A 23,647-nucleotide genomic window follows, 5' to 3' on the forward strand; every position below is an offset into this window, starting at 1 on the left:
TAGTTATGCCGGATGTTTAGTTCCGTGCCAAGCTGCCAAGTGTGACTTTTTGGAACAGTTATGCCACCGTGCGAGATTGTAGTCGTACAATTAGAAAAGACTATCCTGTATAGGATATACCACTGTGTCTTGATGGCCTCTCTATGTACTGAGCAATCCCCCGTTAACGTGTGAACAGCGTTCTTCCAACGATTTGCTTGCGTGTTGCGGCGCTAACGTACCCACTAAGACCGGCCCTAGTAGACGACACTGTAGCAACATCACAGGTTCGTATGCGACACCGAGTGAAAATAGATCTCGTAGAGTTAGCTGGCTGGAATTGTTCCGTCGTTAACAGGCATGCCTTGTCCTCGGAGATAGACTGTATGTGCAGGCCTAAATCTCCCATCCCAAACATCTCAGACAGTACAAGAGAGCGCGAGGGAATCCGCTTGAATGCGGACGATACAAGTGTGACTTGAGAAGGAAAATTACTCAAACTCGTTCTTGAATCTAGATCTATGAATTATAATCTTGCCAACCCCAACTTTCCAAGGAACATGCAAACAATGGTGTAATATCGACACTAGGAAGAAAAGAAAAAGAAAAAGACAAGGGAGAAGATGTGCAAGACAAAAGATTATTGAGAGGGAAAAGAGATGTATGTATGCAAATCACGGCGCAGTATAATGCTTCCCACCCAACCCACCCCCAACCATGCAACGAACCAGCCATCAAAACTAGAAGGAAACAGTACAGCACGAAAACGAAAACAAGAGAGAAAAGAGATACCAAAATACTCCCACTCAACTCCCATCGCCCACGCGCGCTGTAAACAACATCTCGCTGCCATTCTGCTTCTTGCTCTCTCTCTCTCCTCCACACAACCCCGCCTCTGCCCTCATTTAATTATAAATCTCCAACGGCGCAATCTGATCAACATTATACAACCACCCTCCCCCTCTCTCCTCACTCTCCAACCAATCATACGGCCAAAGCACAATATGTCCCTGCACCAACTCCAACAGACGCTTCGCATCCTCCTTATCCAACATACTATCCGCATCTGTCGCGTGGAACTGCCTATTTGAACTCTTCGTCGTCGCGCGACGCCGGGAGCGTTTAGTGTTGGAGCGGTTGGGCGTACTGCCGTTTTGGTTGTGGGATTGGTTCCCGGGGAGGGCGGAAGGGTGGATCGGGGGTTCGGAGATGGTGACGCGTTGGGAGCGGTCGCGCATCGAGTGCGATGTTTGCGGTGGCCCGTTTGCGTTTTGAGTCGCAAAGTCCGTGTGGGAGGTGTGGTCGTTCGGGATGGGGGGTGGAGCAGGGAAGGTAAACGTCTTCTCCGGTGGAGCGGGGTTCATGGGCGACACGACCGCATCGTCAGCGGGTTCCGGGGCTAGCTTCTCGTTGAGAGTAGATCCAGATGCTGTTTCGACGTGAAGGCCACCGCGCGTAGTGGGTGGAGGCGGGCTTTGAGATTGCACGCGTTTTTCTTGGTCGTTGGCCCATTGTTCCACTCCACCCATGCTAGAGTGGTGGGTCGTGCTATGTATGCTCTCGCCGTTCACTCGGTCCGAGTTGTTGGTCATCTTCTCGGTGAGCTTCTCGCCTAGGGCTCCGACTTGCTTTCCGACAGCACCAGCCCCCGAGGTGAACTTGCTTGTGAGGCCGGTTCCGGGCGGCCCAGTCGTACCTGGTGCATCCTGCTGTTTGTGCATCTGGCTCTTGTCTCCACCTTGAGATTTGGTGAAGCGTTCCGAGAATGCAGCATACTCCTGGTACTCTTTCCAAGTCCGGACCTCGTTATCGGGCATACAGCGGAAAACCTGGCGGAACAGCTTTGTGTTGTTCTCTGCGACTTGATGCCAAGTGTCGAGGAAGAAGGTGTCATTGATGGGGTCACGCATGCAGTCTTCGGTGACGATGGGTCGACGCATTTCCGAGAGAAAGGGATTGATGATCGAGGAGGAACCTTGGCTGACGGTTCGTTGCAGAGCAGGTGGACCACCAATGTCGGTATCATCCAGAAGCGGCAAAGCAGGCAGCTGACTGAGTTGTGTCAAGCCTAGCTTCAGCGTATCCATACGGGGTAACTTAGGAGGCGGGAGGCCGGCATAACCAGTTCCGTCAGTTTGTGTGCTGATGGCACTATTCCGGGTACCAGTGGTACCACTACGCTTTCGGGTCTTGAGCGTTGCGCTCTTACGTGGCGTAGCTGCGGCACCTTCCGCAGCAACGTCAGTTACGAGTTTTTCATGGCCATGCTCGTCAATGTAGGAGTCCCGGGCTAAGGTCGTAACAGGGCGTGTCTCTACAGCTTCACGCATATGGTCAGCGCCCTCTCCACGAACATCCTTCATGTGTGCGGAGTTGTGTTGGACGCGAGGATCAGCTGACGGCTTTTTGGTGCTTTGTAGATGGGGATTGTGGTCTTGCGCCCAGTCAAAGTCATGGTTGAAGCTGTGTAACTTCTCCGCCTTCTGAATAAGCTCATCCTGCATCTTGGAGTGATTCTCTTCCAACTTCTCTTCGGTCGCACGCTGAGCTGTTGGCGACCCAGGTCCAGAAGACTCAGTCTGGAAGCCGACACTATCGGCATCAGACATTTGGCTGAGCATCTCCTCTTCAGAGATACAGTCAACGTCAACACCGAGATGCTCTCGCATGAGGCGCATGCGCAACGTGTGCGGGAATTTGCCGACCTTGTATGGCTGGCCGCCCATGTACGAATCGAGTAGCTCAGTATCGCGGATGATAGCGGCAATCTCAGAGTCTCGCGATCCCAGCATAGACCGCTCGTTGATGTTTGCGGAACCGATGATGGCGACTCGATCGTCAACAACCATGATCTTGGCGTGGATGTACAACTGCTCTGTAACCAACATCTTGTTCGGGCCAATCTCGCCCCACGATCGGAGTGCGTAGAAGTTGATGTAATCTTCCGGCTCGATACCAGCAGCTCGCAAGCGTCCGAAGATGGAGCCTTCGCCACGGCAGATGCTGTGATATTGACACGTCATAATGAGGCGAACACTGCTGCCTTCCTGCTCATCGACAGTGTTCTGGTAACCAGGCATCAGCGGAAGCATGATGCATGCTCTCCAGTCCTCATCGTTGGCATGTGCGCGCTTGATGCGGTCGACGATCGCATCATTTATCTTATTTTCGATTTTCGTCCCTAGTACATCGCCACTACTGATGTAGAACTGGTTCTCGATATAAACAAAGTGCTCGGAAGTGGCAATCATCTGCACATATGCGTTCATGATGCTGTGCTCGACCTTGTTAGGCGTACCCAACGACCAAGCACAAGCAGAGCGTAGAATCTGGACTTCGCAAGTTCCATCCAGCCCAAGAGCTTCGATGTCGGCTGGGTTGAAGTCGGGTGGTGGAAGAAGGAAGGGCGTGGGCCGGGACGGCTTGCGCTGGCGCAACAGGTAATTCCACCGCTGTACAAAATGACGGGTCAGGTCGCGAGCTGGTTGACCCACAATCTGCATACCGACATCGTGCCATGGCATCCTAGGGACTCTCGAGCGGTCGTACATCTCCTCGTAGGGTTTGTCGAGAGCAAAGAAGTCTTGCACACGGGGGTTGGAGTAGTCCTTACCCGGCCACAGCTGACAGTGGTCGGCGTCTTTGGGTGTGTCATCGAGTTCGAAGCCTGTAGGCTTGTCGTCAACGACAACGTGTTGTGGCGTATCCCAACGACCGAAACAAAGGTCAACACCTCCGCAGAAAGCAACAGTGTGGTCAATAACGCAAATCTTCTCGTGATGAGACCAGAAGAATGTGTTTTGGCGGATCTGGTTTGGCGATCGCTGAACAAAAATGTTCGGGTGGAGATCGAGGAGAGAGAACTTGGAGTACTCGGAGTCAATAGGAATAGCGGCACCAATGTTGCGATACATAATCACAAAGATCTTGACACCTTCCTGTGCTTTGCGCTGGAGCAGTCTGTCTAGTCTCCACTTCTGACTAATGGCAGCTGGGCGACGCAGGTAGAGTTCAGGACTGAGCCACCAGTCGTGAATGTAGATGACATCCCGCGCCATACTAATAGCTCGAGATACATTCCACATGTAATCGCGACCGTCTACAAGCCATTGTGCGTAGATCTTCTTGCGCACAGGAGCAAAGCTGTCGAAGCGCTGGCGTTGAGACCATAGTGTGTTCTGTGACATGAAGTTAATGGACTCCTCAAATTGATGGAGCATCCTCTCGTTGCGAGCAAGCAACTTCATCTTGCGTTCAGCGTTGACCAGCTTCAATTGGTGATGACCTGTTGCGGATGCCTTCGCTTCGCTTGCAAGATCTCTGGCTTTCTTGTCTCTTATCCTAGCGGATTTGGTGTCGAGATGGAAGTCTGCGTCGACCAGGAAGACATCATAGACGTTCATCTCCTCGGGTGAATCTACACAGACAACGTAGCTGTGCCTTACCAAGAACCATTTTGGCCAGTGACGGTTCATCATGGCTATCTTGGTCCAGCCTTTCCTATTGTCAACGCCCTTTGAAGATTTGATCATCATGTAACCTTCCTTGCCATGATAGCCGCCCTCAGCCGCTAGGCGGACACCAAGAGCAGACAGCTCGAGAAACTTGCACAGGCGATTGCTGTCAGGGCGGAAGATGAGATACGTCATGAGACCTCGCAGGTACTGTTCCAGCTTCTTCCGTTGCCGGTCATGATGGGTCTGTTTCGCCTGTAGAGGCTGACCAGCGGCCCCAGCAAAACTGCCTTGCCTCGCTACAAGGGCACCAACAGCGCCCTGGGCCTGGCTTCCACTTACGCTCGACTGCCTACGTCCGAGGAATGATGACTTCCCCCGCTTGGGTCTATTTGGTCGTTCAGTAGCGCTTGCGTCGCCTTCGGGTCCGCTTGCTGCTCCGCCGACTGCAACCTCTTCCTCTTCTTCCTCGCCTTCGTCGTCTAGGATGCCATAGCCGCGGAGTCCCCGAAGATAGGGCAAGACACTTCTGGGGAAGCGCGGGAGCTTCGTCCGTGGATCTTCTTTTTCTTCCTCTTTTTCATTCTCGCCGTCTTTGGCGGCCTTGTCCTTGATTTCTCGCATACGATTAGCCGGACGGCTACGGAAAGCGTCCTGCTTCTCCTGGACTTTGAATTTCAAGTGCAGATTTGCAAAGTCGGCAACACTCCTGTAGACTACCCATTTCATCCTAGTCAGACCGCTACCGTATTCCAATTCGATACGCAATGCAGTGTGACGATCGCCCTCCTTCTTGGCAGGGCGGTCCGTGTCGGTGATGGTGACCTTGAGCTGCTCAAGAAGGACTGGTATCCTTCGGTGACCATGCTCATCGCGCTGGAACATACTCGCAAAGAACAAGGCTGCAGGCGCACCTGCAAGCAATTCGGCCATGAGTTCAGCCGACTTTGCGTGGTCGATCTGGCGTTCTGCCTTTTGACGATTGCCCAAAAGCTTGAGGCTATTCTTGATCGACTTCCACTTTTGCGCACTCAGACTTGACGTTCGCTCGCTACGCATGCGCCATGGTGAGGGTTGTCCATTCTCGCCAGCAGCACCCCTGAATGTAGTCAAGCTTCGCAAGTTGCCCGTAGGTCGACTCTGTCCTTCAGATTCTTCGGCGTTGGGGTCGTGTCTCCGGAGACCTCCGTATGAAAGTCCTCTCGCACTGTGCAGTCCGCGTGTCCAAACGCTCTCCTTTGCGATGCGCGAACGGCCTTCGTCCTCTGAGTAGCCCTGGCGCTCATTCTCAGGTATGTCATCCATGGTCGATCGGCGTAGGAAGCCCGGACGGGTCGAGGTGGGTGTCATGTTGGGTGAGTCACGCGAGAAGAAGCCACCGGTGGACTGCTTGGGCGTGGTAGGAGCTGTCTGCGTGCCTTCGCCCTCGCCATCAAACCAACGCCGGCTGCTCTTCCGCCTCTTCTGTCTCGGTCTTCTCGAAGCACCCTCGCCCGCACTCGATTCGCCATCAGCGTCAGCCTCGCTGTCGTATCGCGGCTCGTCGAGCTCGGATGTTGGGGACAGTTGGCCGTGAGGTGAGCCGCCTTCCTGGCCAGAGCCTGTCAGAGCGCTCAGACTCCGGCCGTGTCCCTGGATGGGCGCTGCCAGTGCCCTCAGCTTGCCCATGAGGGACGAGCTCTGTGTGCTCCGCTCCTTGCCCTTTCCTTCGCCGTCTTCCACCTCCCATGACTGCTGCCGCGAGTTTGCTGCGGGCGGGTCGGATGTGAATGTGGCCGAACGAGCGAACTGCACGCTCTTGCGTTCTCGTGGGGCGTCGGAGAGCTCGCCCTCGGTGGGGTGTCGAGACATGGGCGCGAAGGGAGGGTAGTAGGAGCTGGCGGAGCCATTGGATATATGTGACGAGGGTTTCGTGGCGCGGATGGGAGCTTCAGTGGTTCCGAGGGGAATACTAGCCCCGTTCGCATTCACTGGCGCATTGAAGGGAAATTCATCGGCCTCTTTGGTGGACAAGGGCGAGCCTGTCGGGGCGGATCGCATGATTTTGGGGGCGCCGTCTGAAGGTGCTGGGTTGTGTATGTCTTGTGTCTCATTTCGGGCCTGGCCTGCTCCAAGAGGAGGGAGCAGTCGACCCGAGTCATCTGTCCTTCCTGAGACTGCCGGCGATCTGGACCGAGGACTGCGCGCCATGGGCGAGGAGCTGGTAGAGCCAGCCATGGTGGTGGCGATGATGATGACCACACGGGGGAACGAAGGGGAATCTGAGGCGTCTTCTTCCGGCGAGGTCGCGTGGGGGAAGGTTGTGGTTGCTCAGCTTGTGGGTGTTTATAGCGCCATGGTGTTGACAGTAAACCTGCTGCCGTCACTCGTCACGATGGGATTGATGGGATTTCTTGGCCACGAGCAGGTGGAAGCGAGTTGGTAGTAATGATTCTATGTCATCAGCAGTCGGAAGAAAAGAGTACACGCGGCGCAGCTGATCCGTGAACGTCTGGCTGGGTCCTTGCGCGGTTCGAGTAATCTCCCAGGTGCTTTCCCCAGTGAACTGTCTGGATGCGCTAACACTTTTGGCGTCAGGGGCCCTCTTCCGCCTTGCTGACCGCCTGCACCGTGTTGAAGCTCCACCGCACTGCACTCCGCAGCACCCTGCATGCATATACCTGTAATCGACTCCAGTATATTTGTTATGTCACATTTGCATGCACCGCATCTTCCACTGGGGGGCAAAGCAAATTATATGATATCACCCTCGTGCTCTTGACGCCATGGCTGCACCCCGCACTGTACCACCAAGACTCCTGAATACGAGCGTACCGGATTCCCACCCGTACACATGATGGCCTGTCATCCCATACTGCTGTAAAACTCGCGTTATATGTCTACGCGCTATCACCAGCACACCGCGTGGTTAAGTATGCTAGACAATGATGTAGTTCTGCCGTCAACGGCAGCCTCGGTTCCGGAGGTGCTGCCCCTCCGCTTTCGCATCACAAGATACAAGAGACGAAGAGCCTCACATCTTCTTCCCCGGTTGCGCTAACAGCCCAAGCCCTCTCCATCATCTCTATTATTCCTAGCTCACCATGGCTGCGACTACGAATCCCCTGCACGGGACACAAAACTCGTCCGACCTCCCCGTCTCCTCCAAAACCATCACAATTGCCGGCATCCTCGTCGACGTCCACGGCCTAGACGAACTACCCGCTTCCCCGTCATCAGTCGCATGCCTATGGCTCCTCAATCCGCGCTTACAGACCAAAGAGACCATGGCTCCGATAGCCAGGCGCGTAATCTCAACCTGGAACAAGCGCGTACAAGACGGTCGCGCCGGCACGCGTCCTAAAGGTCTGATCGCCGCTGCCTTTGACCAGCGCAATCACGGATCACGCAAAGTCGACGATTTGCACAACCAGGCTTGGAGAGAAGGAAATGAGACGCATGCGCAGGATATGTTTGGCTGTTTCCACGGCACGGCAACCGATACCTCACAACTCATCAACCATCTCGAATCCTACATCTTCACGGCAAAGGACAGTCCTAAGATCCAAGAACACTTTGCTCTTGGCATCTCGCTAGGTGGGCACGCGACCTGGCATTGCTTGCTAGGCGATCCGCGAATCACTGCTGGAGTCGTTGGCATTGGTTGTCCAGACTATACGCGTTTGCTAACCGATCGCGCGCGTCTGTCAAAGCGAAAGACATACAAGGACACTACACCGCCTGGCAGTGCTTTCCTTGGCTCTCCAGACTTCCCACAGGCGCTACAAGATGCGATCGCCCAGTATGATCCTGCAGGTTTACTGTTACCGGGCATGTTCAATCCTCTAGGAGATGACACGCCGACTGACCAAGCGCAGCTAACCAGGATGAAAGCGCTAATGAAGGAAAAACTCCAGGGCAAGCGGATTCTAAACCTCAGTGGTCAGGCCGATAAGCTCGTTCCGTATTCGGCTGGCGAGCCTTTCTACAAGATCTTCAAACAGGTATTAGCCGAAGATTCGAGTCTCGACATTGTCTTTGAAGATGTGCTGTTCGAGGGCGTAGAACACGCGTTTCCAAAACCCATGGCTGATAAAGCAGCCGAGTGGTTATGTGATATCCTGGCTACAGACGATGGACCTGTGTCCAGTAAGATATAGTGAATGATATATAACGGCGATCGAAGGCGTATTGAATACCAAACGCGGCAACGTCACAGCATCTTAATGATTCTTCACGATACTTTCCAATTCAGTCATCTTGACTCGTTCGCTCTCTAGCTCGACGTTCATGTTCTCCCTTTTCTGTTACTATAGGCCTCATCATCTTGCATTATCTTTCATCTCCATCTTAGTCTCCACTCAACCCAACATGACGAACACTCCAGCGCCAGAACACAGAATCCCACGCTACCACGCCTTCTCAACTCCCGAAGAACAAGAAGCATACATTGATTTGACAGACTCTGTCGACACTCTAAACAGCGCCGCTCCACCATCCCCTACCTTGACTGAGATATCACTCTTACATCAGGTAATTAATCCTAAACCCTGGCGCGACATTGAACCAAACGAATCTCCACATGAACCCAGCAGCTTACCTGGACCCAAGCGTGACATCAGCGGCCGACTGACTGCCATGCTAACACTATATGACCTGGCCATGTCATGCGAGGAGATTGAGGAAGCTGACTGGGACGAATACATCACACCTTACGAACCAGATGATCTAGAGATGTTAGAGCGACGTTTTCCGGGGGAGTGCTGGCCTCCTGAGATAGAAGCATCGTGGCCGAATCTCGTTGTTTATGCAAGGTGGAAGAAGTTGTCACAGGATTCTAAATCCATTGTTGAGCATAGCTAATCAATGCGACCATGGAAAACTTGGGATTCGTTTACTTGTTCGACCATTTCTGCTTGACCTGTTCCCTACGGTTCATCTTTATTGCTTGCGTCCAGTCCGGTGAGGCATGTCAGCTCATACACATGTCATGAGCATAGAACGTTTGCTGCGCAGGTAGCTGCTAACACTAGCAGATCGGTTCTATGCGCGATCTACACTTTGCTCAGAGCTGACTGTACCAGTAGGTACTTAATATTCTGCCTAAAATCTAGCAACGAATAGCTTTCTGCAACATGGGTCCACGTTACTCGACTATTGGATGATTGGTTACACAAGACGATAACCCTTCGCAAGGCTGCAGATACCGAGAAGATCTCAGCCTTGCGGGCGGAACATGACTTCACCGGTAATATGTGTCATGCACGCCATCTCGTCATCTTGCAGTTGGCCTACGAAGTGTGGTATATAGCCTACTTCTACACTCCTGTTGCTTCTCAAGGAAACCCAATCTGCGAAAACGACCTGACATCTATTCACATAACACAGCCAATATGCAACAACGTTAATACATCACACTGCCATGCTGACAGAAAAGAATATCCTATGCGTCTCAGATTTCGAGGTTCGTACAAGCTAGAGTTGACGCAGTAGTATCGGTCGCTTACACTTTATAGCTCGAAAATAACCTTCCGGCTTTCCAGCTAAGCTTCCAGTCTGTACGCTGAAGTAAGCAGCCAAGGACTCGAACATGTCTAGGCCACCTTTGCAACCACAGAATAAACACGTATCGAGTTACTTATTCAAAGATTCTACCTCAGACGCTGTGAATCTCGACTCACCAGGAAAGTATGATATTTCCGACGAAGAGGAATCTACTTCGGCTTCCAAAAGCCGCTTCAAGAATGCGCTTAACACCGGCAAAGACTTCTTCGCACGAACAGGGAAAACGGCGGGGCTATATAACGACGCACTTTGCACGACATGTAACGAGATTGACTTCCACGAGTGCTTGCCTGATCCGCCGAACGACAACAACGGACCATCTACCTCGTCAGACTCGAAGCAACGTGCTAAAACTTTCTATCGGAGCTTAGCAAAGATACTGGACAACAGCAAGTTTTGCAATTTATGCAGATTGTTGAAACAGAGCATATGTCAAGAGGAGTATGACTTGCTGAAGGCTGAACACATTCGAAAGTATCTACCTGAGGGCTTCGGAAAGAACAAGAGCATGTCTGACTGGGTCGAAGGACAGAATGACTGGAGACGCGAATGGTTCGGAGACTCTGATCTATGGCCATTTGGTCATGCTCTGGATAAATCGGAACCATCTAAGCACACAATAAAAGACGCCAAAAAGCTTTTTTCCGAGGCCGAAGCTCATGACACAGAGTTGAATAATGTCAGCCAGATGTACGGGTCGGCAGGGGATAGCGCAACACAGGTAATTGAAGCTGCGCAATTCACCTTGGGTCTGGTCCCGCCCTCGACGATAGAAGACAAGACCGCACGAGACCTTGTGGCGATTGGGCAGACAGTAGTCAATCAGCTCGCCTTAGCACAGAGCAAGAGACGTAAGCGACTTCCCTGTATCTTCATGTTCAGGATCTATTATCGTGATGAGAAAAAGGCCGGGGCCCTAAGCGTTCGTGTTTACGCTCACGGAGGGGCTCCGTTGGCCCCGCTGCAAGAGATCACTCACTTCAATCTACGATTCGAGAGCACTGAGAAGCCACGATGTTCTGAAAACCAACTCTGGTATGGGAACAAATTGGGACCATTAATCGACATCCCGTTCTTCAAGCATTGCAGGAAAGAGTGCGAAGAAAGCCATAGCGGTGAGGATGGGTGCGCTAGACCATTGGGCACCCCTCGCGACCCCCACCCCGAGATCGAGTTTCGACTTATCAATGTCAAAACAATGAGCGTAATGGTGGTTCCATTTGCAGAAGTTATGAGGGAAAACTCGAGATATCAGTATGCAGCACTCAGCTACGTATGGGGAGAGCTGGAATTACTTCCTGGATGGGTTCCGGTTTCGGACTCAGGAGTGACGAAAAGCTGGAAACAGAAAATGCCGGACGGCAGTTGGTCCAACCCCATATTCGATTGCCCCGACCGATTTAAGCTCAGAAAAGGATTGCCTGCGAAGACTCTGTACAGGAAAGATAGCCTCGTTAAGAAGGCAGATAGTATACCGAAAACCATTCTGGATGCGATCAAAGTCACAAGAAAAATGGATTTGGGATACATCTGGATTGATCAGCTGTGTATAATGCAGTCAGGAGACGACGCAGATAGGGACGGTAATCTCGAACGCATGGATTTGATCTACAGGAATGCGGTCTTTACTATCGTTGCAGCAGACGGGCACGATGCTGATCATGGGTTGAAAGGAGTAAGGTGTGACCGCGGTCAGCCCAAGCAAATCAGCGAACAAGTCATTCCAGGAGCCAATATGTCCTTACCCATCAGCATCAAGATGAACGTACTACCCTGGGAAAGACGAGCGTGGACCTTTCAGGAGAAAATCTTGTCAAGGAGACTTCTAGTCTTCACTGGCGGCTTCGCGATCTGGTACTGCAGGCGCAGTATCTTAAGGGAAGATGTCAATGCTCTGGATGGTGATATTCATGCAATCAGATTTCCTTGGCCCCGTCTGGCTGCTTCGATGCCTTCTGGGGACAAATTGAAAGACGTAGGTCTGAGCCTACAAAAAGATGGTAGTCTCCGTCTACTCAGACGGCCGGAGATGTCTGACTACATTGCAGCAGTCGAAGATTTTAGTTCAAGAGTTATTGGCGATGGTTGGGATACTCTAAGCGCCTTCAGAGGTATATCCAAGGTTTTGGAAAGCTCGAACCTTCTTGGTGGACCATTCAGACAAGGGCTCCCAGTCCAGAATATGGACGTTGCACTGCTATGGCAAACCAACCAGCCGGCACGTCGACGACAAAATGGTAGTAAGAACGGTGAGACCTTGTATGCACCACCGAGTTGGTCTCCGTTTGGCTGGGAAGAAATTTCCAAGGTTGAAGGCGACGGCGCTTTGCATGCTCTGATAGAATACGCAAAGCCCTACGAAGTATGGTCGGCGGAGTTGGGTATGCTTCAGCGTCGCGATCCGCAAGGGCTGGACGAGGAGGCACGAAAGAGAGCACAAAGTCTGGGAAGACTCTCGACAGAAGAGCGTATTCGTCCAATTCAACACACGTTCTGGATTCTCGATCACTCAAGTAAACTGCTCAAGCCGATTGACGCCTACGAACGACTAATGGCCATGAACAAGAGCATCCCTCCTGACTGGGAGCCTTTGAAATCAGAGTCAGAAAACCAAATCAGACTCAAATTCAAACCGCCAATCAAGCCAATCAGTGACAGAAGCCTGATGATATTTGCTGAAACAGCAATGCTTGTACTCGATCAGCAAACCTGGAGGATAACAAGGACTATTCACGTTAAGAACAACGACTTATCCAGGAGGACGTTTGAGGACTCTGATGCCAAGGCTAAAACCCCGGAAGAAACCATCGAGACACGCCAGGAGTATTGGCTACATGCCAATCAGGAAGCAGGTGGGGAGAACCCAGATAAGCCTCAAGCAGACTCGAAGTTCGATGTTAAAGACATTAGAATCGGTGTGGGCAGGATTGATATGGCCGGCTTTGGTGCAGTTCGTAAGAATGTCAAAGCTGTTGTTCTATCCGAAGCACAGTACTTTGGCAACGAAGAGATACCAGATGTACTCGGTTATCCGTTGTACAACGTTTTGCTTGTACACCATACCGAAAATCAAGTATATGAGCGTGTTGGTTTGGGTCAAGTTTATAAGCGAAATTGGAAGAGTATTCCCAAAGAAGAAAAGGTAAAGGAGTTTTTGATTTTGGAATGAAATGTAGGGTATGCAAGAAGAGATTGACCATGTTCTCAAGTTCTCGACTACGAGAAGCGAACTCCTTTGAGAACTAACCGCCGTGATGGTAAAGAGTAGTTCATGAAGAAATCCGTGCTGCAGGTGCCTGACTCTAGCCTTTTGAAGTTTGCGTAATACTAGGAAGGATCGTCTTTTCTCTTTCTGGAAGACGATACATACAGTCAGTGGAGGACGTGAAAGGCACGTAGTATAGCTTCCTGCATATGCAGCACATGAGGCTTGGCTTCCTCATTAAGCGTAGACCGTGTACCACTAGTATAACAGCCACGAAAATAAAAGATAAAGATACCATTTGCCCATTACAGGACTACGTAATAGTACGATGTAATACGTAGTTAGTACGTTGCAAGGTAGATAACTCTACTTCCGGATATAACATCATCGAGGTGATCTTCGCTCGTCTCGGCGGATGTGTGGTAGTGACATGTGTTCGCCACGGCTATTCCACATGCGGCTCCTGGTATGAGTTCAACGCGGTGAAATGTGACCGGTGAGGAAGGTGCTAGTCAAGTAACGCAGAAGCAAAAGTGTGGAGATTGTTTTGTCCACTACTCAGTTGATACCAGGAGCGGGATTCAAGATTGCCCTTGGTATCGCTATTTTCAATGATTCTCCAAAGGCAAACTGTCACTTCTGGGCAATTTTATCTGTCATTCGGGCAAGGTGCGAAGTTCCAAGTCTTTGGAAGATTCCGTCTTACATAGGCATGCTCTTGGCGTTACCTATGTGCAGAATACCTAGGTATAAAAGGAGGATTCACATCGTCTTACGCCCTCACATCTGACACCCTCCATTGTGACATTCAGAACACAATCTGTCTCATTTACCTTCTATCCCAGCACAATGACCTCCACTATTCCCAATGCCCTGAATGGTGCGGCGAAAACACACGTAGTACCAGCTGGGCGTGGTTATGCTTTCACTGTCAAGGCAGGCTCTCACCTTCGCATCATCGATTTGCATGGGGAGCAAGTCGTTGACATGATGGCATGGCGAGCTCCCTATTCCTCCGATACAAAATGCGAGCATTTCTCGACTTCTTATACCAGATGGTTCCTTGGCAGCCAAGCCCCTCCTGCCGTTGGGCAGTACCTATACACCAATCACGCGAAGAAGATGTTCCAGGTCGTCGAAGATAGAGTCAAAGTGCACGACATGCAGTACATGGCCTGCAACCCTGCGCTCTATGCAGAGATTGGGAAAGCTGAGCATAGGAGTTGCGCAGGCAACTTTGCCGAGGCCATGACCACCTATCTCAAGGAAAACGTTGACCCGGACGCAAAATTCGAATGGTTCCAAGTTCACGACCCTTTCAACACTTTCTCAGAACACGCCATACTACACAATGAAGGGTTGGATGGACTCTAGCAAGCCGGGCGACTTCATAGAGTTCGAGGTTTTGATGGACACGGTTGTCGCTGTGAGCTGCTGCCCGTACGAGGAGGGTGGCTTCAACGGTGGAAAATCGACTGAGATAGCAGTGAGCTGGCAGACAGCAGAGTGAGCGTAATCAGATCGGTGGATTGGAGAGGGTTTGTGCAAGAGGTACGTGGTATGAAGGAATCGCTTCAGATTGGCCGTAGCTTTTACTACGTGAATCAGTAGCAGCAGAATACTTGAAGTCTTGAATCCTTGAAACTAGTACATGCGACCATAGAACACTGAGAGTTAGGATACTCGTTCGCTCTGTCATATTTACTGATGCTATGTTGTTGCCAGTTTCCGAAACAGGGAACAGTTTTCGCGATTCAGGCATTGCTTAGCTAACCACCTAATCCAGCCTCACAACCATTTTAGCAGCATTTTGAGCTCAAAACACAAGATCGATCCACGTGTCCGTATTACCTTTTGCGGTCATGTCATGGCGAGGACGCCGCCTTTCGTCTCTGGCGACCTCGAACGCATGTAAGTTCAACAGTGTCTGGAACGGATACCCAGAAGTGTTTGAAAGCTATAAGGCTTTCCAGTCTTCTAGCATAGAGTGTGGTCTCGCTTTCGTTGTAGAAGCTATATCTTACAGGTAAATTTTGGCAGCTTTGTACTCGAGAACCAGTCGCAACAAAAAATGGCACGGCTAGCGCGTCCTGAAGTGAACTTTTCTTGGGAGCTGGATTCAGCACAGTTGCGGGATAGAACCCTGCAACAGGACTAATTACGCCGGATAACGGCATAAGTCCTTGATACGCGACTAGCACCGTGTAGACAATAGGACTAGAGGTGCATATATGAGATCTTCCCATGCTTTCTTCTACTATAAAATTGTTAGAAGTAGATCGAAGAGGGGTTTCAACGCTCACTTCTAACTTTGGCAGTTTATGCTGAGTAACAAAGGCGCTGCATTGGTTTATAGATGGACGTTACTATAACTCATCGCGTCTGTTGTTTCGGTGAGCTGGTGGTATATGGTATAATGTGGTAGGTAGAAAAGTAGCTATGCATTTGATAACGGTAAGAACAGACAAATCTGCGCGAGAAACAAAGAAAACGACCATCCACACTAACACTACAGCGACTCTAGCGCTGCCACGAAGGACCAGGTCGCCAAACACAATCTTCTGTCATCCACACGATCCCGCCGTGTAAGCCTCGATTTCCTGCAAAACCACCCAACACTGGCAATATCGTGGCTACTCACCTCCTGGTGTGTTGCCAAAACTACTGGATTAAAAGCCTTAGACCTTTGGTGCAGCCGTCTCCAAATGGTTGTCCGGCGCACCCGGCCCAGGCTTTGGGTTGATCCTCCAATCGATCTCATCAATTTTCTTCCCAAACGGCGCATGTAGGCTTCTATCCCAGGCCAAGATCGGCGGTGGCAACGGCTCTCCTGCCTTCACCTCGTCGGCATTATATCTCCAAATCTTATTAACTTTGCTGTCAGGACCCGTGATAATGCCAGCCTCGACCGCGCCCCAATAACTCTGGTCTCGCATCAATGGTTCCTCTTTGTCGCTGAATAGCATGTGCAATTCAGGCTTAGAATCTGCGGCTCGACGAGCCTGAGCAAAGGATAGTGCAAAGTTGGGTAAGTGCGACTTGGCAGGGTTCGCCTTCTGATAGTCGACCCACATCGAGAATGCAGCCGTGCCATGGTATGTATCATGCCAGTCATTCAAGTAGCCTATATTAGAGTCCTCGGCTGCGGAATCCTTGAAGGCTTTTCGTTCAGATAAACCGGAGACCGCTAGAAGACAAGGGGCGTTAGTCGTATAGCTTTGATTATCGTTCTAGCTCACATGGAAGTAAATTTGTCGTTGTTGAGAATAAAGAAGAAGAAGGAGAAGAGGAATTACAAATTGACGGGAGGGTTCAAATATACTCACATTTACCTGAATACATTAAGTATCCGCCAGAAGCTGGTGGGAGTTGACCCTCCTTGACTTCTATATCAAGAAATTTGTTCTATTGAATTAGAGCATGTTAGTTACACTGGAATGATAAACTGCGTAAAAGAGGCAGAGAACGTGCTACACCTGCACGTGCTCTTCGTCTGCACGCAATATGGTTACTTGAGGGGCGAAGTCATGTACATACCCATTCCGATAGCTCAGGTTCTTGATTCATTCCATTAGGTGCCGGACCAGTATATCTTGCGGGTGGAGGCATTAGAGGAACATCATCGGATGCTTCGGCGCCATCAGTAGCGTCTTTGTCGTCCGAACTTTTCTTCTTTCTCTCCCTAATGGCCTTCAGTTTATCGTCTAACTTCTTCCTGAGGCCCTTCAGCATGCGGGGTTCGATCTCATAGTAGACGCCCGCCGTGTCAGGAAGCTTCGTAGTGGAGATACCTGATGAGTGACAGGTTGGTAATCACGTCTAGTATGGTATCTTGATGTAATAGCTCACCAGATTGAGGTACATCGATTGCTCGCCCGTACGTTAGCGAAGCAAAGTTACTGAGCAGTGCAGCGGCGACCAGTAGCGATTTCAGCTGCATTTTGAACAAGTTCAAAGGTTCTAATAGGGACTAGAACGGCGAGAAAGATCTTTGAGACGACACGAAGTCTACTCCGATGAATAAGAGAACGTGGAAAAGCTTGTCTGAGTGAAAAGAAAACGAGGTATGTCCCTGGAATGAGATGCTAGGAAAGAAATAGAGGAGAGTGAAGGAGGTTGTCTGGTGGATATCCACTGCTTAACATGGAGTACTTATACACTTCAGAACACGGTATATGTGTTCGTGCTTGTTGATTGTGGAAAATCCGTGAGCTCGAAATAGAGTCTCATCTGCTTCGCCGCGTGAAGGATGAGGTTCTCAAACGCAGGTGGAAAGAATTGGTCCAGACGATAGGATAGATCACATTCCATCGTTCTTGACCAGATTTGAGATACAGTCATCTCGACCAGAAGGCGGTGTTGCTGGGCGCTAAATCCGAGGTTCCTTGGTATGTTATGGGCGCTGTGTGCGACCATCTTGGAAGTGGAGAGCAGGATCAAAGGAACAATAGCCATCGTCTTGTGGTCCAATGGATGCTGTTGAAATTGTTTCGGGTGTATTAAGTGATCTGACAAGAGCAAGCGCCGTTTTCTAGACCTTGAAACACCTCGCCAGACGCGTGCATCCGAGGTCTGCAAGGAGGTGGCTAAATTAAGTAAGGCGCGACGCACAGGTCGTACCACACCTGCACCTTGAGGTGATTTCTGCATTTTGGCGCGATCCCCCCTGTTCTATTGCCCTGTCTCACATCGCCGCTAATTGTGACTCTTTGCCACCATCATCTCTAGTGTGCCGCCCTCACTATCTAATCCGCCGTCAGTTTTCGGCACAAGACGACCGTCCTACGTCCCTCTCTCCAATCGCAGAACTGTCTGCTTCATCGGCATTCTGTTTTTTTATACTAGCACATCAAATCCACTACCTCTGTCCGTCCGTTCAAGATGGGCTGCGCACTCTCATCCGTCCCGTCACTATGCCGTAAACTTACCGGCAACCAACTTCGTCCCAAGGAAGCGGTCAAATTCAATCCAGCGACGTTCGATCAGAATTTCAATCCATTCCCAAGACTCCCATACGAGTAAGATGCCTCCTATCCTCAACAACCATTCAACATGGCACTGATCGTGGTACCGTTTCAGGCTTCGACGACAGATATGGATTGAATCTTTGTTACAGGAGAGTCCGCGAGTGTACGCTCTAGAACTTGACATCGCTCTTACGAATGAAGACAACGACACCGACATGTATAAGCGGCCCACAGATGTCAAATTTGCTCCTGCAAGACCGGTCAATTATGGCGGAAACGAACTACGCGACCTCGTCACTGCCACCGATGCAAGTCGCAGGATTGGTTCAACTTGCCGAGAAGCTAGAGACGCCACAGCCTTCATTCTACCAGACGTATTCGAGATGAAAGCCAACGCGAGACAGTGGGCCGAATATTCTCAAAAACCACACATATCGACGGGAAGTTTTCGATTTAACGCGAAGCGAGACATAATCGGAGTGGTCCACGCTTATAACGAGGAACTAAGGTTTGTTCGGACATGGACACGACGAGGCCACATACTTCCGAACGCCCAGGTCATTCGACATTTAGCGCTCGACACATGCATGACTGAAGATGTAAACTTTCAGCACATTTGGTTGGAATGCCATTGTGGAAAGCCAGATTGTGTCATCTGCTCTAGGGACCCATTGCTACAGTTTCTAAGACTGTTTCCGAACCTGATGTCGTTTCACATCTTGCAATACTCTACCAGCTTCACGGCAGAAGAGCGGAGTGACACGGTGGACGTGGAACCAGTGAGCTTATGCGATTGTAAGAATAGCGGACAAGGGATCGATCATGACTGGCCCATCTTCAAGGGCATGCCTGATAACTCGTATTTCGTCTCCTACACAGAAGACGGTGGTTGCTCGTATCCCGAGCTACCGCGATTGGCATATGATAGAAACCCATGGGGTTCGCGATGGCCATATTATGATACGCTGAGAGATCTGGACATTCGAATACTCAGGCGCGTGAATTTAAGCGAAACATGATCAATAGTAGCTCCTTCTCGGTTCCCAAATGCTCTTACGTCTAGAATATCTCAAAACTTCAATGAATTTGTGAGCTTTCGCAGAGCTTTCGCCGCTTTGTTTCATATCGAGACACAACGATTACCAGCCCAAGATACTTCAGAATAACATCTTGAATTGAGACTTGTACACTAATCGTTATTTTTAACTTTGAATTTTATGGTGCATGTACAAGTCAGCACTATTTTGAGTACAGAAATGTCAGCATGCACAGTATTGACGCGCGCTTCCAGTTTTATATCAGCACTTAACAATCCCACAGTACTTGAAACTTGGATTAATTCGGATGATGACACCTCAGATATGCCTTTCTAATCTTCGACTTCGCTGGGAATATCGAAGCAACAAGGCCAAGAACGTCTGCGAATCCTTCCGAGCCTCAAAAACAATGTTGCCTACTACTAAGATGACCGAATTTGAAGACTACGCCAAGGTTGAATCATGTTTCAAGGCCTTTGCAACGCATTCAGAATCTTAGAAATCATGTTTTGATCTCAGACAGCACAGCCCATTTCGCGGATAAGCCACTATTTATCGCTACGCCAAGCACTGTGAAGAGTGCACAGAAACATCATCAAATTCAAGGTATGTATATTTAATAGCTTCCTCAGTAGAGAATATTAGGACAGAACAACACTTTTACAGCATCAACAACTTCGGAGTATTCAGTTTCACATCTTCTCATTTTCAGTCGACAGTTTTTTGCCTATACTCCGTCCCTTCTTCATCATTTCATCCTCATCGAATCGTTCTTTTATTCAGCTATTCATTATGGCCTTCGCAGCTGCTATGGGAGTCGATTTCGCCATCTCGGGCATCACCATGGCTGCTGCATTAGCACCTGTCGAGGAAAAGCCAGTAGCCCGTATAGGTATTGGTTCCACAATGCTTGGTGCAACGGAGGATGCTCGTACCAATGGCGTTATGCCGAATCTTTACTTATACGATGTTCATGGCAAGTTGTTTGCAAAGCACGGTATGTTTTGACCGGTTCAGCAGTCTGCCTCATGGCAATCAGGGCTGATCTAAGGGTCCACACAGAATCAGGAGATCTCATCGAAGACGGAGTGAACAAGCAAAAAGACTTCATTATTGTAGATGGAGCAGAAAGGACGGCCGAGCCAGAGTACCTTACGATCCAGGCCCGGTCTGACGATGCTACCTGCGTCACTTGTACGTTACTTCCTGTTTGCTCAATCAGGAGAATTAACCGCCTGACTCTTTAGATGTGACCGTGACAGGTGCTTCGGGCGCCCAGCGAACCTGGCACGCCGGTTATGTGAAAACTTGCCAGGAGCAAGGCGGTGGAGGTTTCTATTATCCTTCACCCAACACGGTTCCTGACACAGATTTTCGACCGGGTTGTGTTTGGCTCAGCAACGACGACCGCTTCATGCAAGCTATTTCCGTTCACCTCCCGAGCTTTGGCTTTCCTGAGGAAAGTCTGGCTGAGCAAACCGCAGAACAGTTCAAAGATTATCCCCAAACGCTCTGTCAGGCTCCAGGCCGAATGTCTCTCTACAAAACTTTTGACGGCGAGCAACCGGAGTGCATCCCGTACTACGATAAGATCCTGGAAAAGTTCAAGGAGCCCGATGTGGACGAAGAAAAGGGCATAAACGAAGGCTTCGATAAGGATTTCCAGGCTGTGGTAGACGGACATACACTGCCACCACGAAAGTTCTTCTTCAAACCCTCCCGCAAGGCTATTTCCCGTGAACACACCTGCGACTATTCTAAACACAAGCTGTTTAACCAAGAGATCCAACCTGGCAAATCACCCGTGGAAGATTCGCCCCAAGCTCGCAAGGAAAAAGAAGCAGCAGAGAAGAAGAAACAGGAGGACGCAGCAGCCGCTGACCGAGCAGCAGCGGAAGAACAGGCCCGCAAAGATGTGGAAGACCAATTGAACGAGCAAGGACAGAATCCCAATGGAGCACCATCAGGTACCGGCAGTTTTGGCGGCGTCGCGGGATTGATCCCAGCTGATCAGGCGGGCAAACCCGTGGATCCAGCGGAGGCAGCGAAAAATCTGGAGGAGTTCAAAGAGGAGCAGGCGGAGAATCCGGCCAAACCTGCACCAGCAAGTACGGCCCCGACGAGCCAGCCGACTGGTGATCCAACTGCTGAGCCTATCATTGATATCAAGCGCCGGGGCACGCGCTCACTTCAACAGGGGCAGCAGGATGAGGAGATCAAGAAGATGCTGACGAGACGCGAACAGCTTCGCGTCAAGGGAGACTACTGTGTCGATCATTTGAGGATCAGTCACCATGCTGAGCATAGTGCAAGCGAGTTGTGTGGGATGGATCGCTCATGGGGCCCGGATTTCATCTCGGTGGTGGAAGGCTTGTATTGCGATATGTGCGAGAGAGATTTGTATCCGCTTTGCGCAAATGAGCATCAGACTAACTGCTTCAATTTCGATGAGAGAGTTTTGAGGAGTTCAGAGAGCTTAAGGCAGAGGGTTAAGAAATATATTAGTGTAGAGGTCTGGCGCGTATAGATATGTCGCAGACTAGAAAGTAGGATACAGCGCGACTTATAGAATGTAGGTAGATACAGTAGAATGGTTCATAGCTATTAACTTTAAAATTAAGATGTAGTCTCTTACTAGGCCTTCGTTCACCCGTAACAGTTTAAGTCCGCCTGGCATCTGCATGAACGGCGGCACGGCCGGATAAATATAATCGTTTGCCTTATGGCAACTAACTCATTTACCACCCTTCGAAACTCATCCCCCACCATGGAGCCAATCTACTCGCGCGATGATTGCATCGCCGCGATTCGTGACTTCTACGACTTCTTGGGCAAGATGTTCTTGGATGTACCCGCGTCCATCATTTACCCACCTCCCGGCGGTTGGCCCGACATGACTCCCGAAGTCATGGATTGTCTGGGCAAAGATCCAAAAGTCATAGATTTGCTGCGTCATCTGCCATTTCCAGATGACCAGCCTTATACAGCGCGGCCAGATTGTTTGCCCGGCTGCCGGTTCTATGCCTGGAAAACTTCGGCGGACAAGCTGAAGGAGAGGAAGGCAGATGGAGAAGATTTGCTACTCGCAACAGAGGGTGAAGAAGACCAGTTTGGCGGCAAGATTCCTAAATACTGCGTGGGCCTTACGCACGCTCTCAATATCAGCGAGCACGTAATGCTGTTGGACATCAAAACTGGGCTGGTGTATTGGATGAACTGCCCAGAGGAAATCTTGAAGGCGTGCGATCCTCAGCCATCACATCTGGTGGATCAGTCTGAGAGCGAAGCAAAAGCGGAACAAGAAAGAAGCGCCGCTGTTGCAGAGGGACAAGAGGATGACGCCGAAGATTCAGACGACGAGGATAATGAGCCTAGCGATTCCGAGGACGATGATGAGTCGGAAGACGTGGAATGGGGACCCTGCTGGCCGATTCGTCAATTCTTCATCATGTTGAAGAACCACTTCATCAAGCTGAACTTCATTCCTCATAGTAGTTCGCGCATCATTCAAATCTGGACCGAGCGATACACCGACCATGAACAAATCCCAAAAGGTGTTCCGCAATTTCTACAGTCTATATATCACAAACATGGGTGGCCTAATCTAGAGGTGTATCAGAAAGAGGCGTGTTTGGCAGAGCTCAAGGAAGCGACAGGAACTAAAGGTACTAAATACTACAACCTCAATCAGTACTACCAGAACCGTGAATACTAGAAGAAGAGTCGGGAACGAGGGGGAGCGAATAATGCAGTATCAGTTGATATGACCCAGACCGTGAAGCAGACTTAGGCATTTAAATAGCATATAGAACAAGGTTCGCCTAGGTTAAAGCCCCGTTCCAGAGTGACCTCGAAGCCTAAAGTCCTGACCAGAGTTGAGATACAACTCCGCTGAAATGCGTACGGGACTTAGTTAGGCCTTGCTTGCAAGCTTACTGTGGGGACTTTTGAGACGGGCACTAAGATTTTAGTATAGCCTTGAATTAAGACAAGTTCTTGATAAGCTATTCAAGCTCCTGGGGGATGAAATGTTTCTATAGCATCTGATCGTGGCTAGTATAGGCCGCTAATAGCCTGGAGAGTCTCCAGTACCTTACCTGCTTGTAGCTGGGCTCTACAGCGTTAGTATGTCGTAACAGTAAGGCTCTCTACACCCATGCAGTGGTACTGCACCCTAAAGATGCACGGCATACGTCCTTGCTTTGACCCATATCGGAAAGTGCCGTGAATACCTTCAAGGTAAATCATAGGCACAATCAATTGAGCTCGAGCTTTTCAGTGATGACGAGGAGGGCGAACAGATGCGTCACAAACTGTTCCAAGAACTGTTTGTCATGCTTTCTGCTGCAGCGCGTGTTCAGAGAAAGCGATCCACAACCAGCGATACGGTTTCAGTCGGACATATCACTGCGAGACGAAACAGGTCAATGGAAGCAGGTACGCCCTTGTCGTCGGCTACCT

General features: G+C 50.3%; 7 protein-coding genes across 7 annotated transcripts; 5 read left to right on the forward strand and 2 right to left on the reverse strand.

Annotated features, from left to right (window-relative positions):
* Positions 1-884: 884 nt before the first annotated feature.
* J4E82_009465 (uncharacterized protein) lies at positions 885-6,650 on the reverse strand (the record flags this gene model as incomplete). The annotated part of the gene is made up of 1 exon (XM_051735689.1): positions 885-6,650. The coding sequence occupies one exon, from the start codon at positions 6,648-6,650 to the stop codon at positions 885-887; it is 5,766 nt and encodes a 1,921-aa protein (XP_051584560.1).
* Positions 6,651-7,516: 866 nt separating this feature from the next.
* J4E82_009466 (uncharacterized protein) lies at positions 7,517-8,572 on the forward strand (the record flags this gene model as incomplete). The annotated part of the gene is made up of 1 exon (XM_051735690.1): positions 7,517-8,572. One exon carries the CDS (start codon positions 7,517-7,519, stop codon positions 8,570-8,572), a length of 1,056 nt encoding a protein of 351 aa, XP_051584561.1.
* A 502-nt stretch (positions 8,573-9,074) lies between these two features.
* J4E82_009467 (uncharacterized protein) lies at positions 9,075-13,146 on the forward strand (the record flags this gene model as incomplete). Its single annotated transcript, XM_051735691.1, has 2 exons — positions 9,075-9,148; positions 10,047-13,146. The coding sequence occupies 2 exons, from the start codon at positions 9,075-9,077 to the stop codon at positions 13,144-13,146; spliced, it is 3,174 nt and encodes a 1,057-aa protein (XP_051584562.1).
* Positions 13,147-14,031: 885 nt separating this feature from the next.
* Positions 14,032-14,556, forward strand: J4E82_009468 (uncharacterized protein; the record flags this gene model as incomplete). Its single annotated transcript, XM_051735692.1, has 1 exon — positions 14,032-14,556. One exon carries the CDS (start codon positions 14,032-14,034, stop codon positions 14,554-14,556), a length of 525 nt encoding a protein of 174 aa, XP_051584563.1.
* A 1,304-nt stretch (positions 14,557-15,860) lies between these two features.
* J4E82_009469 (uncharacterized protein) lies at positions 15,861-17,122 on the reverse strand (the record flags this gene model as incomplete). The annotated part of the gene is made up of 4 exons (XM_051735693.1): positions 15,861-16,369; positions 16,509-16,587; positions 16,720-16,973; positions 17,032-17,122. The coding sequence occupies 4 exons, from the start codon at positions 17,120-17,122 to the stop codon at positions 15,861-15,863; spliced, it is 933 nt and encodes a 310-aa protein (XP_051584564.1).
* A 2,856-nt stretch (positions 17,123-19,978) lies between these two features.
* Positions 19,979-21,713, forward strand: J4E82_009470 (uncharacterized protein; the record flags this gene model as incomplete). Its single annotated transcript, XM_051735694.1, has 3 exons — positions 19,979-20,183; positions 20,249-20,380; positions 20,449-21,713. The coding sequence occupies 3 exons, from the start codon at positions 19,979-19,981 to the stop codon at positions 21,711-21,713; spliced, it is 1,602 nt and encodes a 533-aa protein (XP_051584565.1).
* A 240-nt stretch (positions 21,714-21,953) lies between these two features.
* On the forward strand, positions 21,954-22,901 carry J4E82_009471 (uncharacterized protein; the record flags this gene model as incomplete). The annotated part of the gene is made up of 1 exon (XM_051735695.1): positions 21,954-22,901. One exon carries the CDS (start codon positions 21,954-21,956, stop codon positions 22,899-22,901), a length of 948 nt encoding a protein of 315 aa, XP_051584566.1.
* Between the last annotated feature and the right edge of the window lie 746 nt (positions 22,902-23,647).

This window comes from Alternaria postmessia (genome assembly GCF_024291825.1).
Source record: "Alternaria postmessia strain BMP 2775 chromosome Unknown scaffold_91, whole genome shotgun sequence".
In the NCBI taxonomy this organism is placed as follows: domain Eukaryota; kingdom Fungi; phylum Ascomycota; class Dothideomycetes; order Pleosporales; family Pleosporaceae; genus Alternaria; species Alternaria postmessia.